General features: G+C 40.8%; 1 protein-coding gene across 12 annotated transcripts in view; it reads left to right on the forward strand.

The window, feature by feature from the left end:
- Positions 1-20,122, forward strand: part of LOC131246395 (uncharacterized) — a 63,065-nt gene that overhangs the window by 15,449 nt on the left and 27,494 nt on the right. For 9 of the 12 annotated variants that reach the window (XM_058246486.1, XM_058246483.1, XM_058246484.1 and 6 more), the window contains one exon: positions 3,656-3,743. In XM_058246486.1, coding sequence (XP_058102469.1) covers positions 3,656-3,743 — 88 coding nt within the window. Of the gene's footprint in view, positions 1-3,655; positions 3,744-4,360; positions 4,488-20,122 lie in introns of those variants that run through there. The other 3 variants (XM_058246489.1, XM_058246494.1, XM_058246490.1) reach the window with 2 other exon arrangements.

The following is a 20,122-nucleotide window of genomic DNA, read 5'->3' on the forward strand; positions in this document are numbered from 1 at the left end:
TACCAAGTAGAGAATGGTTTGATGATTATAATGTGAAGAAAAGAGGAGAAATTGAGAGAAAAGGAGGAGGAGGAGGAGGAGCGTTTGGGAAAGATGTTGTGTTAGGCTATCTTGCCCTAACACACAATATTTTATTATAATAGAGCATATAGTACATCGCAGGAGGAGGAAAGTGTGCAAATGCACTTACACTAAAACGGGCCACTACACTATACACTAGCATTCTCTATAACAACATCATGGTGGACCCCATATTTGGAAATAGATGGATGGGTTAGAAAACATCAACCAAGTTTTTCAGAGCTAGACATTTGTTCTATGAACCGTGGCCTACTTGACCAGTGGATCAACTTGATTCTTGGTCCAGGACATCAATATGGTGGCGTTGATCTAATGGATGGATTGGATCTCGTACTTATTGTGCCATGATGGCACATGTGTCGCATGCAAGGTATTCCGTAATGGTAACGGTGGCCTTAATGGTACCACTCTTACCTTTATGATACGAGCTATAAAGGTTGTTGTAGTCTCTCTTTCTTTCTCTAATTTAAAAAACCTGAAAAAATCTCTATTGGCCTCGTAATGGACCGTTACAGGGCCTTTATGGCCTTTATGAGGGGCGTAACAGGCCATTACGGGGCTATAATGGTTGTTACGGGTCATTTTTTTTTCCCGTAACGGTCGTTACAACCTTGTAATGCATAACGGTTGCCACTGTTACCTTTATGTAACGGCTTTTACAGTCCCATACCAATCATTACGGCACACCTATGTTGTGTCCATGAGCTTTATTGGACACGCATGTGGGCTTAGCAAAATGCAAATCAGAATTTAGGAATTTCAAGTAAAAATCTTTTTTTTTTTTTTTGCTCTTCAATGTCTTTAGCCCATGGATTTTGTTCATTTTTCAATGATCCAAGCCATTTAAAAGATGGGCCTCACAGCTACGTGTGGGCGATAGCATGTGTATGGGTGTTTTTGTCTGTCACATGAACTTCCGTCATTCCCCTTCTTCTCGCAAAAAACTAACAAATCCCTCTTCAAAACTCTGATTCCTCTCTCTGTATATTCATTGATTAAAAGCCCTTTTGATTTCATCGTCGAGAGATCTCGAAAAGTATCTTCTCCTTTCTCAAATATCTGATTTCTAGACTCTTTTTCATCTTCAATTCAATCACAATTTCTTATGAATTCAATTATTTTAAATTTCATCAAAAATTGCAATCTCAATGAGTTTTCGATTTGTTGAATTCGATTCAATCATGACTTCTTTTGAATGTGATCCTTTGCCTCCAAGCGTTAAACTGTAAGAACACAAGTTCTTTCCAAACTGAAATTGGAGTTCCGATGGCTACTGATAGATGTAAATTATTGAATTCATAGCAACTTGTAGTAGTAGTATATTAGCAGCAGACATCATTTTAAAACTTGTCGAGTGGACTTGAAACTTGGTCGGGTCAACTCGACTTAACTGGATTTTGAGTCCTGAGTTGACTCAAATCTCATTTTATTGAGTTATTTGAGTTGTGTAAAAAGCTTGATCGAGTCAAGATGAGTCCATTTTCTTCATCTGTCTTTTTTTTTTCCTAAGTGGTTGTTTAGATGCCTGAAATTGTATGTAAATGGTTTATAGGTTGAAAGCAATTACAACTTTTACCTGCAGTTGAAAACTTGCCTTTAAGGCATGTTTTCATTTACCTGCAATTGATTTTCAGGGCAACGGCTAGTTGTTCAAATCCCTCATAAAGGGTGCATCGCAGCTCCCTTTTCCACCATCTCCCCCTCCCCCAACAGCTCTCTCTCTCTCTCTCTCTCTCTCTCTCTCTCTCTCTCTCTCTCTCTCTCTCTCTCTCTCTCTCTCTCGGTAAACAGATTACAGTTTAATTTTGGACAGGCTGTAAACACTTTATGCCTGTAATCCGATTACCTCTAATTCCTTTACGACTTAGGGGTCATTTGGATGCAGCTGTAAAACCTGCAAGTGACAAATGAATTACATCTGTGAATTATTTACGGCTTGTCCTGTTGGGCTTTAAGCTGTAATTTGTTTTTGGGTAAGTAGTTTTCTATGTTTGGATAACCTATAAATTGTTTACAACTTGTAATTGGTATTCACGCCTAACAAAGCTTGGAGAGGTAAATCTCAATAAAACCTTCAAATGACATATAAGGGCTTCATTTACGATGGATCATTGGATTGAGCCCACTCAATAAGGCCAATCCTCACTGTAAACCAAGCATTAGGTGGGCCACAAAAGTGGGCCCACTAATTCAAATGCTCCTTTATGAAAAGAAACTACTGAATATAAAAGAGTCTACTTCTCAACGTTGAATGTTCACTAAAAGAGCCTATTTTTCTAAATGAATAATCAAAGTAAGAGTAGAGATGTTCACTCCAACCAACATGAAGGATTGCGTTATCTTTAAACTAAATCAACAAAAAACATAGGAAGAACTTCTATAATTGGCAATCAAACTTATCATCAAGAAACAATATGAAAACTCCAAATACCTAAATCTGATTTACAAGTAACTGAAAACTTAAGAGTCCGTTTTTCATTTGCAGGTAAAAGCTGTAAATTCTTTACAGCCTGTAAACCATTTACAGGCAATTTCAGCATCCAAACAGGCCCTGCAATCCATTTACCTTTATTTCATTTACCACTTGTCCATTTTACAGTCAACCCCTCGTAGATTTTATAGGCATCCCAACAACCCCTAAAATTTCTGTTATTGTTTTAGTATTTTCATTAATTCATGCTTTCTATGTACATTTCTCATATTTTTACATGAGAAGGTCTCAACCAAACCGGTTGGACTAAAAGTTACTGTCCACCCAATATGTTACTTCTAACATGTTATGTTCTTTCAACATCCAACCCGTCTACTAGGTTGGTCTCAACTTGTTGATCACCTTGTGCAAAATCTGTCACATTCACTCATTTGGTGGGCCAATCCATAGACAACACTGTACAACTGCTAATGAAAACCAAAATATAAGTTTGGTCCTCCTAATGAGTGGATGGGCTGTTTTTTAACAAGAGGACCCTCATTTTGAGGTCAACCTAGGAAGGAATGTAAGAGAACCAATAGGTAATAAGATGAGGGAAAGTAGATGTAGATGGTTTGGTCATATGCAATGGAGATGAAGAACTGCGCGAGTTAGGAGTGAGTTGGTACAAATTGAAGGCTCTAAAAGGGGAAGGCCTAAAAGGACATGGATGGAGGTAGTAAGAAAAGACTTGATGACCTATGGTCTAACTGAAGGTCTGGCCCTTGATAGAATGAAATGGCAGAACATGATTTATGTAGCCGACCCCAATTAATTGGGATAATCCTTAGATGATGATGATGATCCTCATGGTGAGGCCAACCTATTGGACAAGTTGAAAGAGCATGACAGGTTGGAAGATATATGCAGGGTGGAGAGTAACTTAACATCCAACCAATTGGACTTGATACCTCCTATTTTTAAATAATTATCAATTATTGAGTTTCGACTTCCTAGTCGAGTCGAGTTTTTGGGTATTTGAGCAGTGTTGGCAGATGTACTTTTTGCCCGTGGTAGCATTTACTGGTTTTGTTTGTTTATGTTCATTTAGCTAGATCTCTTATTATATTATTTTCTTTTTCGATCTTGTATGCACATTTTCAGCAACGGAGATCGAATTTTATCGCACTGATGCAAGAACATTATGCTCACAGATTTGGCATCAAGAGAAGCTACTCAGAATGAAGAGGAGGTTTTATAAACTAGCAGTGTCTTTCTTTGTCCATTTTCTTTTGGGGATGTTTGGGAATGTCGAATACCTTGGGAATGAAAAAGTTTTCCAAGGAAACATACTTTTCCCCATGTTTGCAGAAAAAAAGATGCGTTAATTGTTTTTCATTCCCAAGGTTTTACTCAAATTCGTGGATATCATTCCTTTCAAAAAAAGCTGTTAAACGTAAATTCCCAGGTCACGAGAGCCTCCTCTCATCATTTGACCATTGATCTTTGAACATTTCCAGGGAGGAGTACACTCCAAACTAAACAACAGATTTACTGTTGGAATCCTTAGTTTTCCATATCCTTACCATTCCATGTTGGTTTTCCATGTCCAAGGATATGAGATGTATACTAGGACTCTGATTAAGAAAAGTGTTGCCTGCATTTGGCAATCAAGACTGTTAATCTGATGTGTCCAACAGAGAATGGTGCTCCAAAAAATATCCTGGATCTGGAGATACTAGCCTCCTAGATTATTATTATTATTATTATTATTTTGTCTTATGTTGAATGTGGACGGTTGCTGCAATTTTTCCTCTTAATTGTCAAATTGCAAGACACTAATTGATGGGTTGAAATCTTCCATTCTAGGAGATTTTTGAGGCATGCTCCTTTGACATTGGCTGATTAGATAAACTATTGGATCAGTGAGCCATTGTTCCCACTTTTGAAACTCAGGGCTTGAGTATACGATGCATCTTCCCAGCCTGAGGATCATGTAATTCCTTATTTCTATATGGAACCTTGGCTTCCAGACATTTGAATTCATTAGTTGCATTGCTAGTCTACTTGCCATCATACCCAATGATTATGTGAATAGAATATCAATGTGCAGTGACAGAATAAATGCAAGAAACGGCAACATGGTTTATTACTCTCGTTTAATTACTTGTAGAAACTTAATGACAATGTGAGCAGCATCGAATATGCATAGCTTGTGCATGCCTGAAGCTGAATATCTATTTTAAACCACTCTCTCTCTCTCTCTCTCTCTCTCTCTCTCTCTCTCTCTCTCTTATTGTTTGAAACTTTGAATTCACATTGTTCCTTTATAGCACTGTTTTGGATCGTTAATTCTTGCATAGCCACATTAGTTACTAGCTAATTTAGACTTAGAAAATCCACCTAAAATGCTGACACAAATTTGATACCACATGCTCAACAATTGATAGAGAAAAAAGTTCATGCAAAGTAGTCTTTTTTGGCATCAATGCTTTAAACATCGACTGTTCGCAAACTACTCTTTGTAGTGTAGTGCAGTGTGGAGCCTGATCATGTTGGCATGAGTTGTGTTTGTAATCATAGATTAGTGGATTTCCTGCTATTTTAAGCAGCCACCTACTCAATCACGACGTTTCACGTGTGTGAATGCGTCGTGCTTAATGGCTTGCTTGGCAACTGCCCCTCCATGACTCTACGTTTCTTGCTCACCCTGTGGTGTGGATATAATAGTTGGGCTGGGATCATTGTAACGCACTGAAAATCGGGGGTCGAGCATAGACTCAACTCCCGAGGTCCAACGCATCACTTATCCAACATAGATAATGATGATTTAATGTTGTCCGTTTTAGTGCATTAAAGATGAATGGGATTAAGCCAAAACAACATATCACACTCCAGAGACGAATAAATTTACACAAGTGGAAGACTGTGATTGATAAATATAACGTATAAGTTGTAGATCTCCAGAGTGTGAAAATGTCACCAGGTTAACCATATACATGTATACTCCCAAAGTGATCAAAATGAATATACAAGTGTCCCAAAATACAGAACAACAGTGCAAGGGCATCTCGTCAGTGTCCCTGTAGCCCCGACAATCAGGACACGGCTCACATGAACCCGCCCGATAACTGCATGTAGGAGAACGCCTCCTCGTCATCCTCGAAGTCTGGCTCTGCCTCGTAGGCATCGCCATCACCTGCAGCTAAGACAGAGTCTGGTTGGTGTTTAAAACGTCGTCCCGGAACGTGGGAGTGAGTGATCAACTCAGTGGAACTATAAAGCAAAGGTTAACATGTTATCAATTCAATCAAGCAGTAATGATTAAGCAGTACAACAAACATGTCCTAGATACTCTTGTTAATGTAAGAATGATATGCGATAATGATGCATGCCCTCGCCTACACTCCCTCAGCGTCTTCATCTTACGACGCTCATGGCAACCACCCGAAAGTGCTCTTCCTCGCCAAAGCACATACAATGCGGTGCATGCTCATGTTAGCCAATATTTAATTAGATTTATTCATACAATAATTTTGAGAAGCTAAGGTACCTCCCTTGTATCATTTTCCAAACAATGATCCATTCTAGGGTCGTCAGTCCTAGCTAGTCTCATACGATGTTGCGGTTCTAGGTCGCTACAAAGGGCTCGTCACCTGATCAGTGTAGGCCTAGTTTATACTCTAGTTGCTACGGAAAAGCTCGTTGCCTCAACGCAGTCTCAGAGTATGCTCGAGGTCACTACAAAGGGCTCGTCACCTAATCAGTGTAGGCCGACAGCTCGAATACAGTATCTCATACCACCGTATTCGGCTCACGAGGCGGTGTTGCTCATTGGTCACTATGGGGAGGCTCGTCACCCCAGCGTAGGCTAGGCCGACAGCTCGACCACGGTGTCCCATACCACTATGTCCGGCTCATGAGTCTTAGCGGATCGAGGTATCAAGGTTAATGGGGTTTCCACTGGTGAGTTTGGTACCTTAGGTTCAAGCGATAACGTCTATACATGGTGAACATACATCGGGTCAATCGGGTTACTTGACGAGCTCGACTGGTACGAGCGTACGTCGAGATGATTGACATGAAGTGCGTAAGAACTCCGTGTGGCCTAACCACTATCGACAAACTCCGTACGACTCGGATTCCTCGAACACATCTGTTGTGGCGAAGCTAACTCAGCCACTCGTTCGGGAACCGTTACCGATAGCCTGGACTACGTAGTAGTCCCAAACGCATGTAAATAGAACAGGATAACACATGTGGTAGGCATATCAAAGTTAAACAATTAATTTAAGTAACGTAACCAATTGAACATTTCACAAAATACAAGGTAAACATACTTTGCACAAATGCATTTCATGCTAAATCACACAAATTTAATCTAAGTTACATGAAGGGATATATACACATAGCTAAGGTAGTTGAGAATCTCACTTCAACACCTATATAACATACACAATACTAAATATTTACTCATCCAGACATTTTCACAAACACTTAGACTACACACATCAACATACATGACGTATGTTGATCACAACATGTATTAGGGCAAATCCTTTCACTAAGGAGTTGTCATGAATACAACACGCATATATTCACAACGGATAATCATGGCAAGCAGGGATTCAAATTCCATACTCATTCAATCATTTCCACAAACACTTAGACTACACACTTCAACCTACCGGTACAACTCAGTTATAAGCTATATTAGGGCAAATCCTTTCATAACGAGTTGTCACGAATTCAACAATCACATGTTCACGGCGAATAATCATGGCAAGCACAAAACCAAATTCCTGACATATCCCGTCATTTCAACCTACACATGGAATAACTTATATTCAACATAGTTTATATATAACCGTAAAGCGAGGAAAACAGCGTATCTAACATGTGAAACGACAACCCAGTCGGTTATAAATCATTAACCGACATTGAAAGCCTTGAAAACCATAACCTATACGTTTATAGTCCGCACCTTTCGCCGCTAAACTCGTAACGAATTCAGTTTGAACACTCCGCCTTCGTCTACGGCACAACGGCAACCTATAGTATGAAATAGGTGATGCAGGACATGGAAAATTAAATATGATATGCAAGATTGCAGGCTTAGATCACACTAATTCAGAAACAATCACACAAATTCCACATCCCACATGAAAATCCAAACATTCAATTAAAGGGGAATCTATGCGGGTCCAAGCCGACACAGGCTAGGACTGGACCAATAAAATTATAAACCAAACAATGTCAAAGGGAAATAAAATCAACTACTCATGCATAAAAATCAGTCCCTAATCCAAGGGATTCTCTAATTTCAATTCAAGGAACCCTAAGGTGATAAAAATGGGCAAATCAATTAGGGATCATGTAATATAGGGTTAGGATTCATGAAAAAAACGGCTATGAGAGGATAAAAGAAGATAAAAACTTGAACCAAAAGATGATCCCGCGTGTGGACAGCAACAATGGTCCAGATGGACGTGCGTGTGATCCCGGCCGCACGTGTGTGGGGCCCACTATTCAGAAAAAGGCTACCTTGGCCCTGGTCGGCCAGGGATGGACTCCAAAACCTCCAAATTTTAGCTCGATCCGATGTACGGTTTGTGCGTAGTGCTCCGCCAAAGTTTCAGCTCGCCTGCGGGCTGAAATCTGAAAACCTGCTTCAATGAAGAAATCTGATGCAACAAAAGGACAAATTTGACATATGGATGGTGGGGGAAGATGGAAAAAAAAGATGATGGAAGATGGGGGTGAATTGGGATCGATGTGGCTTCGCACCACGGTAGTTAGCCCTTCGAAAAGGGAGGGCTTCACACCCACTTTTGAATTCTTCCACAACTCACGAAGAGAGCAGAAAAATAAAGCAGGAATTTTTTTATTAACTTCAATGAATGAAAAGAACTACAAAGGGTGCCTATTTATAGGGAGAACCCTATACCCAAAAACTCGCACCATGTGCGACACCTATTACTTGGCGATGAAGTAAACTAAAATAAAAACCAAACAAGGAAATCTAAAGCGTTCACGATGTTCTAAATAATAACAATAAGCAAAACTTAAAATATAAAACCAATCCGACGAGTGGGCCACGATCATGAGATCCCATGGTGGGCTTTTCTTGACTATCGGGCCACTTTTCTGAACCAAAACTTGTCTTCTAGCTAGGAGGCCCTCCCTGGACGTCGTCATCGAGCCAGATCGATGGTGGGGTCCTCCTTCTGCGTACGTACGTGCGTAGGGGTGGTGGTGTGCGGGCGTGCGTGTGCACGATGTCCTCATCAACTCTCCCCGGCTGCGAAGATTTCGCCACTGGCGAAATAAAACTCCTGAACTGCTCTAGGATGTCTGGATCAAGTCTCTGAAGCTCCTCCTCAGTGAGTCACGCGTTGTTCGAAGCTGGGGCGTGATTTCCATTTAACTAGGTATTTCTAAAACCCGCCATCCGACGTGGAAATTATCTCATGGTCCAAGATATCCTCTATTTCCTCTCTGGGTGTGTGAAGGCTAGGTATGGAAGGCAGAGGCTGGGATGAAAGGTCGGGAAGAGGCCATGGATCAAAGGGTAAGGTTGGGACATCAGGATGGGTGGGCGAAGGGCTGGACAAAGTATCAGTGGGTTCCTGAAAAGCAACTAGATCCTCCACGTTGAATGTGGAACTAATTCCCATGGAAGGTGGAAGATCTACCTCATACGCATTGAGACCGTTTCGCTTTATAATTTTGAAGGGCCCAGCGCTACGCGCGTGTAACTTACGAATGGCCCCTGGAGGGTACCGCTCGGGCATGATGCGACCATCACCGAGTCCCCAATATTGAACTCTTTGAAACGTCTATGTCTGTAGAAAGTTTGTAATGCTCATTACTAGTAGTGATCTTTGCTTGATTTTTGATGCCATGAATGTATGTGATGCGCAAAGACTCTGCAGGTGTGCCGAATCGGTTACGTATCGGCCGTCGCCGATACGTAACGTGCGAACCGTTACCGTTCGGCCGTATCGGCGATACGATTTTGTACCGTATCGCCGTCGGGCGTCGTAACGGCCGTAACGGGCCCGTAACGGTAACTTTTTTTTCATTTTTAGCTCATTTTTTGCTGTTTTTTTGAAACCTCTTGCTTCCAAACTGTTTTTCACTCCTTCTACTACTAATTTCAACTAACCTTAGCTAGGTATTTGAGATAAAAACACATTATATCACAGATTTTTTTGAATCAAAGCTCGGTGGGCCATTTTTCAGAAATTCGTCAAAAATAGGTATTTATACTTTTTTTAATATGTTTTGCTGTTTTAATCATGTCATATGATGTGTTAATCATAGTAGAACATGTTAATGTACATTTTACAGATTTGGGGTCCATTTAATAATTTTTTAATATTTTTTTCTATTTACGCATGAATTTTGGCCCCTTTTTTAAAAATTCGAAAAATCAAATTTTAATGGTTGTTTTGCTGTTTTAATCATGCCATTTGATGTGTTAATCATAGTAGAACATGTTAATGTGCATTTTACAGATTTGGGGTGCCATTTTATATTTTTTTAATATTTTTTTCTATTTACGCATTTATTTTGGCCCTTTTTTTTGAAAATTCGAAAAATCATTTTTAATGATTCTTTTGCTGTTTTAATGACATCATATGATGTGTCAATCATAGTAGAACATGTTAATGTGCATTTTACAGATTTGGGGTGCCATTTTATATTTTTTAATATTTTTTTCTATTTACGCATTTATTTTGGCCCTTTTTTGAAAATTCGAAAAATCATTTTTAATGATTCTTTTGCTGTTTTAATGACATCATATGATGTGTTAATCATAGTAGAACATGTTAATGTGCATTTTTCAGATTTGGGGTGCCATTTTATATTTTTTAAATATTTTTTTCTATTTACGCATTTATTTTGGCCCTTTTTTTGAAAATTCGAAAAATCATTTTTTAATGATTCTTTTGCTGTTTTAATGACATCATATGATGTGTTAATCATAGTAGAACATGTTAATGTGCATTTTACAGATTTGGGGTGCCATTTTATATTTTTTTTATATTTTTTTCTATTTACGCATTTATTTTGGCCCTTTTTTTGAAAATTCGAAAAATCATTTTTTAATGATTCTTTTGCTGTTTTAATGACATCATATGATGTGTTAATCATAGTAGAACATGTTAATGTGCATTTTACAGATTTGGGGTGCCATGTTATATTTTTTTTATATTTTTTTCTATTTACGCATTTATTTCGGCCCTTTTTTTGAAAATTCGAAAAATCATTTTTTAATGATTCTTTTGCTGTTTTAATGATGTCATATGATGTGTTAATCATAGTAGAACATGTTAATGTGCAATTTACATATTTGGGGTGCCATTTTATATATTTTTTTCTATTTACGCATTTATTTCGGCCCTTTTTTTGAAAATTCGAAAAATCATTTTTTAATGATTCTTTTGCTGTTTTAATGATGTCATATGATGTGTTAATCATAGTAGAACATGTTAATGTGCAATTTACATATTTGGGGTGCCATTTTATATTTTTTTTATATTTTTTTCTATTTACGCATTTATTTCGGCCCTATATTTTAAAATTAGAAAAATAATTTTTAATGATTCTTTTGCTGTTTTAATGATGTCATATGATGTGTTAATCATAGTAGAACATGTTAATGTGCATTTTACATATTTGGGGTGCCATTTTATATTTTTTTTATATATTTTTTTCTATTTACGCATGAATTTTGGCCCTCAAAAATAATTGCAAACACCTAAATGTAAGATATTTTCATATTACATTCATTCTAATATATCTATCATTGACAGTAGATAGTTAGAAAATTAAATATATGAATTTTGTAGTCAAATTCAGGTTATCTGGTTCATAAATTCATCAGATAGTCCGATACAACTTCTCACCAAAGAGTGGACCGTTACACCACCATAAACATCTTCCAATTTATAAATGAATGCATATTTGGAATGCTTAGAATATTCCGGATTTAATCCATATTTTTTCATATTTTTTTGACAAAAAAAAATTTTTGCACCGTTACGGGCCGTTACGCCCCCGTATCACCGTTACGCCCCCGTATCCGTATCGGTTTTGAAGGTCACCGTTACGCCAACCGATACCGATACGGGACACCTTGCTCTGCAGACTCTGATGGCCTATGTGACAATGACATAGGGATAAGATCAATAGGTTTCCTAGGCTTATAACCAGTAACAACTTCAAAAGGACTTAGACCTGTGGACCTATTGACAGAACTATTGTATGCAAACTCGGCTATGGGTAGTACGGCGTCCCATGTCCTGGTATGCTCCCCCACTAAACATCGAAGTAAACTCCCTAGGCTCCTATTAACCACCTCAGTCTGGCCATCGGTCTGAGGGTGGTAGGCAGAAGAAAACTGGAGCCTAGTATTCATCATGTGCCATAGTGTCTTCCAAAAGTAACTCATAAATCTCACGTCACGGTCAGACACTATGGTTTTTGGTAACCCATGCAGTTTGACAACCTCACTAAAGAATAGCTTGGCAACATGAGAGGCGTCGGAGGTCTTAGAACAAGGAATGAAGTGGGCCATTTTAGAGAAACGGTCCACGACAACGAATATGGAGTCATGCTTTCGAATAGTCTTTGGAAGTCCAAGCATGAAGTCCATACTGATGTCCTGCCAAGGGATGAATGGGACTGGCAAAGGTGTATATAATCCTGTATTCTGTTTCCTCTGCTTTGTCAGTTGACAAGTACGGCATTGCCCTATAATTTTGGCCACGTCCCGCTTGAGGCTTGGCCAATGAAATCTATCCTCCACTAGGGCAATGGTCTTGTCACGACCGAAATGACCTGCAACCCCCCCTGAATGTAACTCCCAGACAAGAAAATCGCGAAGGGAGGTGCGTGGTATGCACAAGTGGTCACTCCTAAACAAATATCCGTCCAAAATCAAATACTCATTGTTAGCTCCTGATGGACTCTCTAATAAAGACGTATACACAACTCCAAAATCTGGACACTCAGAATATTCTTCTTTGATGCATTCAAGGCCCGTAACTTCAACGTTCATGGAGTTGAGTAATGCGACTCGGCGACTCAACGCGTCAGCAGGTTTATTCTCTACACCGGCCTTGTGCTTAAGCACAAAAGTGTACTCTTGAAGGAATTGAACCCACTTAGCATGCCTGGGGCTTAATTTCTTCTAAGAGTCCAAGTATTTTAAGGCCTCGTGATCTGAGAACAAGACGAATTCTTGCGGTAATAGGTAATGTCGCCAATGGCGTAGTGATTGCACTACCGCGTAGAATTCCTTGTCATAGGTGGAATATCTTTGCTTTGCCTCATTCAATTTCTCACTAAAAAAGGCGACAGGGTGCCCTTCCTGGCTAAGTACTCCCCCTATGCCGACTCTTGACGCGTCACATGCGACTTCAAAAGCTTTTGAAAAATCTGGAAGTCGCGTAACTGGAGCTTCGGTCATCTTGACCTTTATCTCCTTGAAGGCCTTCGAGGCGGCCTTTGTCCATTGAAACTCTCCCTTTTTTATGCCATCAGTGATGGGAGCCACAATGGACCGAAGCCTCGAATGAACCGCCTATAAAGGTGGCTAAGCCATGAAAGCTGCGCACCTCATGAATATTGCGGGGTTCGAGGCCAATTAACGATGGCCTTGACCTTCTCGGGATCCGCCGATACGCCCTCGGTGACACAATAAAACCTAAGAAGATCACACTACTAGACAAGAACGCGCACTTCTTTAGGTTGGCGTACAACTTCTCGGCCCTAAGGATCCCACAAACCCGCCTCAAGTGGTTGAGGTGTTGCTCCTTAGTCATGCTATAAATCAAGATATCATCAAAGTATACGACCAGGAACTTCCCCATGAAGGGTCTCAACACTTGGGTCATCACACGCATGAAAGTGCTTGGGGCATTAGTTAACCCAAAAGGCATAACTAGCCACTCATATAGCCCATCCTTCGTCTTGAAGGCCGTCTTCCACTCATCACCAGGGCGTATACGGATTTGGTGATACCCACTTTTGAGGTCGATTTTTGAGAAGATAGTAGCATTAGCCATCATATCTAGCATGTCATCAAGACGCGGTATGGGAAATCGATACTTGATTGTAATTTTGTTGATGGCCCTACTATCAATACACATCCTCCATGTGCCATCCTTCTTAGGTGTAAGAAGGGCGGGCACGGCACACGGACTCATGCTCTCTCGAATGAAACCCTTCTCTAGGAGTTCATCAATCTGCCTCTTCAACTCAGCGTGCTCCTTCGGGTTCATTCTGTAATGTGGGAGGTTTGGTAGAGTTGCCCCAGGGATTAAATCAATGGCATGTTGTATATCCCTCATAGGGGGAAGCTCATTCGGTAAATCATCAGGAAAAATATCACGAAACTCATGTACTACCTGAATGGCCTCAGTGGGTAACTCTACGCTAGTCTCTGGTACACTCTCCCTAGCCACAAGGGCGTATATCATCGAGTCCGCCTCCGTCTCTCGCTCAAAGTCTTTGGCATTCAAAATATGGAGTGGTTTGGACTTGGACTTCGACTCCTTCACTTCTTTTGGGCCGCTCACACCACTCTGTGTGGTGAACTCTTTTCCAGTTGTATTCTTGGGTGGTAGAGGATTTAGCTTGACCTTCTTGCCCTCAAACCAGAATGTACACACATTTGAACGACCAAATATGGTAACATCCCTGTCATAGAGCCACGACCTACCCAGAATGACATGGCCCACATCCATAGGAACAACATCACACCAAATTGTCTTTATAAGATCCGAACTGAATAGGGACAAGACAGCGGTGCGAGACTGGAATGGATGTTTCATCAACCCAGGAGACTCTATAGGGCTGAGGATGGGCTTCCAGCTTCAAGCCCAAACGACTCACAGTGCTAGTGGATGCCACGTTGGCACAACTACCACTATCCACGATCATCTTACAGCTCTTTTCCCCACATTTTGCATAAGTGTAGAAGATCGTGTTGCGGCGCCAGTCATCAGTGTTCTTGGCTTGAGCTAGGGCGCAACGCACAATTGCGAGGGTCAAAGACTCTTGTGCTCCCTCTTCCTCATCACTAGGGGTTCCGACTGGCTCATATTCCTCCTCCTCACTATCACTCTCTGGGGGCACTACTTCTACTTGCCCATCAATAAGGAGTACTTTGGTGCCCTCTCTCGTGCCGCACTGGTGAGCAAAGTGACCAAACCCCTGACACCTAAAACACCTAGTGGCCCCACTTCCACGTGAACTAGACCCGACAATCTCTTTACCCTTATCATCCTTAGGTCTGGGCTGAACATTAGGGGAAGGTTTGTTTTGGAATCCCGTGTTAGGTCTAGCCCCAGAGGGGTTGGCCTTAGTACCAGATTCGCGAAAGTCAAACCGCCTTCCCACAGATGCTTTAAGGTATTGCTCGACATCTAACACTAGTTGGTACAACTGTTCGATAGTGTCTATGTCTTTGGCGAGCAATTCTCTCCTAATGTCAGGACGGAGGCCCATTTTAAAACGAGCAAGGGTGAGTACGGGGTCCTCATCAACCTCATAGCGGGTCGAGTACTCTTCGAATTTCTCAATATAGTCAGCAACACTCATGGAACCCTGTCGAAGAGACTGCCACTCCTCAATCAACCGCATGCGATAAGAGAAAGGGAGGTACTTCTCTTTCAACGTTTCTTTCATTTCTCCCCAATGGACTATTGGAAGTTCCCTCGCTCTTTCTTTTTTACGCTCAACCGTCGCCCAAAACCTCTTTGCTTGACCCACAAGCTTCATCTTGGCGAATCGGACTCGTCGAGCATCCGACATATCATACCACTCAAAATAGTGGTCCATATCTGCCAACCAATCTAAAAAAGCTTTAGGGTCCAAGTGACCATCAAAAGTAGGAGCATTTACCCTAACTCCCTTGAGGAGTTGTGCATCTGGGTCATATTGATCATGATGTCCCTCACGGGGTGGGTGCACAGGTACGCGCCCATGACCAGCTCCTTGGCCGCCTCCATTCCTTGGTCTAACCTCCCGACCAACTGCCTGAGATTGGGCATCCTCCCCAGTGGTGGGGTTTGCCCTGAAGGAGGCCTCTATTTCTTCGAGACGTTTATCTATGTGTTATTCCAAATGCTTATTCAAGGACTCAACTTGCTGGGCTAACTTGGCCACTGTTTCTTGTAGTTGCTCCATGTTTAGTGTGGGGTGCAAACCGAAGCGGCGACCCGTACGTGTGGGCATACACTGACTTGCTCAACCTAAGGACCTGCTATGACAACTATATGCGTCTAAAAAACTAAATGACTCTACGAGACTCTATATGAAGGAGACTACACACTGTTACTAAAATTCAGCTATATATGATGGACTGAATGCATGAAGGACTCAAACAAACTAAACCCTAAATATGTGGTGAATTCCCCTATAAGAACCCTAGGCTCTGATACCAAATTTGATGCAGGACATGGAAAATTAAATATGATATGCAAGATTGCAGGCTTAGATCACACCAATTCAGAAACAATCACACAAATTCCACATCCCACATGAAAATCCAAACATTCAATTAAAGGGGAATCTATGCGGGTCCAAGCCGACACAGTCTACTTGACCAATAAAATTATAAACCAAACAATGTCAAAGGGAAATAAAATCAACTACTCATGCATAAAAATCAGTCCCTAATCCAAGGGATTCTCTAATTTCAATTCAAGGAACCCTAAGGTGATAAAAAGGGGCAAATCAATTAGGGATCATGTAATATAGGGTTAGGATTCATGAAAAAAACGGCTATGAGAGGATAAAAGAAGATAAAAACCTGAACCAAAAGATGATCCCGCGTGTGGACAGCAACAATGGTCCAGATGGACGTGCGTGTGATCCCGGCCGCATGTGTGTGGGGCCCACTATTCAGAAAAAGGCTACCTTGGCCCTGGTCGGCCAGGGATGGACTCCAAAACCTCCAAATTTTAGCTCGATCCGATGTACGGTTTGTGCGTAGTGCTCCGCCGAAGTTTCAGCTCACCTGCGGGCTGAAATCTGAAAACCTGCTTCAATGAAGAAATCTGATGCAACAAAAGGACAAATTTGACATATGGATGGTGGGGGAAGATGGAAAAAAAAGATGGGGGTGAATTGGGATCGATGTGGCTTCGCACCACGGTAGTTAGCCCTTCGAAAAGGGAGGGCTTCACACCCACTTTTGAATTCTTCCACAACTCACGAAGAGAGCAGAAAAATAAAGCAGGAATTTTTTTTATTAACTTCAATGAATGAAAAGAACTACAAAGGGTGCCTATTTATAGGGAGAACCCTATACCCAAAAACTCGCACCATGTGCGACACCTATTACTTGGCGATGAAGTAAACTAAAATAAAAACCAAACAAGGAAATCTAAAGCGTTCACGATGTTCTAAATAATAACAATAAGCAAAACTTAAAATATAAAACCAATCCGACGAGTGGGCCACGATCATGAGATCCCGTGGTGGGCTTTTCTTGACTATCGGGCCACTTTTCTGAACCAAAACTTGTCTTCTAGCTAGGAGGCCCTCCCTGGACGTCGTCATCGAGCCAGATCGATGGTGGGGTCCTCCTTCTGCGTACGTACGTGCGTAGGGGTGGTAGTGTGCGGGCGTGCGTGTGCACGATGTCCTCATCAATAGGTTAGCTATTTCATCACATACCCTATCTGAATCCCTAAAATAGGTTAGGGTTAGGATTTCTTACCCGAAAACGGAATCAGAATCGCTAGAATAGCGATACGGTAGTGGTAGCTAAGCACGTGGAACGGCGAGATTGAGTCCCGAGAACAATCTCCCACGCACTCTCTCTTTCCTTCTCTTTTCTCTCTCTTTTCTCTCTAGGGTTTGCAAATTCGGGAGAGAGAGGGTTTAAGGCCCTTATATAGGCTCAAACGTGAGCTCAATGGCCCCAGGGCCATGGTATACTTATGTTATAGCCAAAACCCATCTGTTTCGGCTCAACGGAGCACTTCTGGAGGCCCCTTTTCTGCATGCGGTCGGACTTAAGCTCCCTGACATTGGATCTAGGTCAGGCTAAGTTTTCGGTCCGATCGGATTTACAGATCGACCGTAGCGGACCAGTTTCAATTCAACGGTCATCGGTACTCGATCAGGGCCACAAGTGCACTGACATGGGTTGGAAATTTTCCCTGATCCGAGGGTGTAATTGGGTCAGATTCTGACGGTCTGAATCTTTAGATTTGGCCCGCAAGTGAGACCACTCAATTCACTTAAGTTTCAGTTCTCTTTCTAAAGGTATTCGCGTTTCTCACACACTTTGCTCCGAGCTCAAGTTGTGCGTTTCTGGATACTATTAGGACTTGATTTCTGAGGTGGTAGTCAAGTCCAGCAAGGCGGTCATAACCGTATGGTTTTGTCGTAATCGGACTTTCGATGCGCGGTCCAGGTCCGATACGGAGTTTGGTGTGCTCCCGAGAGCAACTGGGATTAGAGATTGATCCTAAGTTTTACGGTAATGTAGCGGTAATGATTCTGCACGTTTTGGGTCTTGCAGATCATATTTAAAGTGATTAGTGCTAATTTTACAGGTACTTTAGTTTAACACTAGCTAATTCTCGCCTAATTTCTAAATGATTTGGTCCTGAGTGATTTCTGCCTGAGGTGAAACTCGGGTCTTTGTACGGATTTTTCCGAGACGTTACAATCATACTAGGTGGGACTGTGCATGGGAGTGGCGTCAATGTGAGCCTCTGTGATGACCAAGTTCGAAGGGCCCAAAGAGGAAGGTTGATGTTTAGTGGACAGCAGATTGTATAAATTTTGTGAACCTATCAATGAAAAGTCTAACCCAAAATTGTTGGTCAAAAGCTAAGATGATGTTATATTATAACTGAACACTGAAATATAATTAGATTGACTCTTCTGAAATATGCCACAAACATGCAATCTCAAATATTTTTAGGCACATGATCCTTCTCATAACTCATCAACATAAGCTCTTTAATATAGTATGAATTTCCATAACCCTACTCAACAGTTATTTCAAGCAAACCCTCTTTAAATCAGAATATGATGTAAATTTTCTTTGAAAAGGAGAACGCTTGTAGTCGGACATTGTGGTGAAATTTCAATGCTGCATCTGTCTCATTACCAAAATTCTCTAGGTCTCCTAACCATCAAAGGAATGAATGGAGTTCAGTAGTAGGGAAATTTCAACTATTTCTTTCTATGAAATTCCTTTTCAATTTTCAATTATTTTTGGAGCTAGATGGCTAATAAAAAGCTTTTTCCCCTAATAGCGAACAAGCTTCTCGATATAGACTGAGCTGTGTTGCTAATGCCTGTGGTTACGAGTGCATCCTAATCTTATAAGCTGACCTCCTTTCTCATCTTCTCACGCTTTTTAGGCATTGTAACAACTAATTCTTCAAGAGGTGCATTGTGTGCCCTGTAGGTGTTGTCTGTATCATACACTCATGGTCAGGATTGGATGATCTGGACCAAATTGAGGGTCTGACCAGGCTGAGGGGTCCACAGAAAGTCGGATAAGTGATTGAAAAATCACTTCTGTATTGACAGTTGTGTTGGATTTGTATCGACTGGCAACCGATAATAACACAGGATATGAGGGTGAAATGGGCTTAACCAAAATTGGGCTTAACCAAAATCGGTGCTTGTGTATCGGCCTGTAATTATACTGATGTGGCCTCACTGTATCAGTTGCAGTCCAGGACTATACAAGGGCCCATTTTCTCTCATTTTTTCCCATCCATTTCAACCTTAGAGGAAGCCTGGAAACTATATTCCATTGGATCTTAGCCTATTTTGGAGGTCAAAGCAAAAGATTTGAGCAGGTTTTGATAAACCGCAGTGTATTGGGCCATTTTGGGGAAATCAGACATGGAGCAAACCATCATATTTTTCATTTTCTTCTTCTTTTTGTTGTATTTCAATCTAATGGACCCGATCTACCAAACCATGCTTGTTTTGTGCTAAATTGTAGCCTGTTTGTTTTTGCGTTTGTTTTTTTTTTTTTTTTTCCAAAATTTTGCATTCTTAATCATTTTTGCCAATTTCAAGCAATTAAAATTATGCATATTAATTATGTTTTTTACACAGTATAGTCATATAATATTATACGGTTTGTGGGCATTGTCTAGGAGGGCAAGCCCCCCACTCCTATCTCCTATTGTGGTATTGGATTAATTTGGGATGACATGCATGATGCATATAATTACTTATGATAGAATGTTGTCATTATATTGCATTCATGATATTTGTGAGTGTATCCTTCAGACAAAAAAGATATCTGTGACTGTAATCATGTATATTTTAATTCTGGATAACCTATGGTGCTTCATATCATGTCCAGTTAAAATTTTTAAATATGTAAAAAACCCTTTGTAGTAGGAAATGAAGATCACCGAACGTGTTTCTAATTCTCAAATGCTTTAGCAACAAATTTTGAGGGTCAAAGTCTCAAAAACTCAGTTTTCAGCAAGTTAGGCTTACAAACGACATTCTTACCAAAGAATGGTCTAATATGTCATTATGTGCATGTCAAAAACACAAATAAAGGATAGATAATGGGTTGGATATAAATGAGAGTCTTTCACCACATACACAAAGGAGAGG

This window comes from Magnolia sinica, chromosome 5, assembly GCF_029962835.1.
Source record: "Magnolia sinica isolate HGM2019 chromosome 5, MsV1, whole genome shotgun sequence".
NCBI classification, from domain to species: Eukaryota; Viridiplantae; Streptophyta; class Magnoliopsida; order Magnoliales; family Magnoliaceae; genus Magnolia; species Magnolia sinica.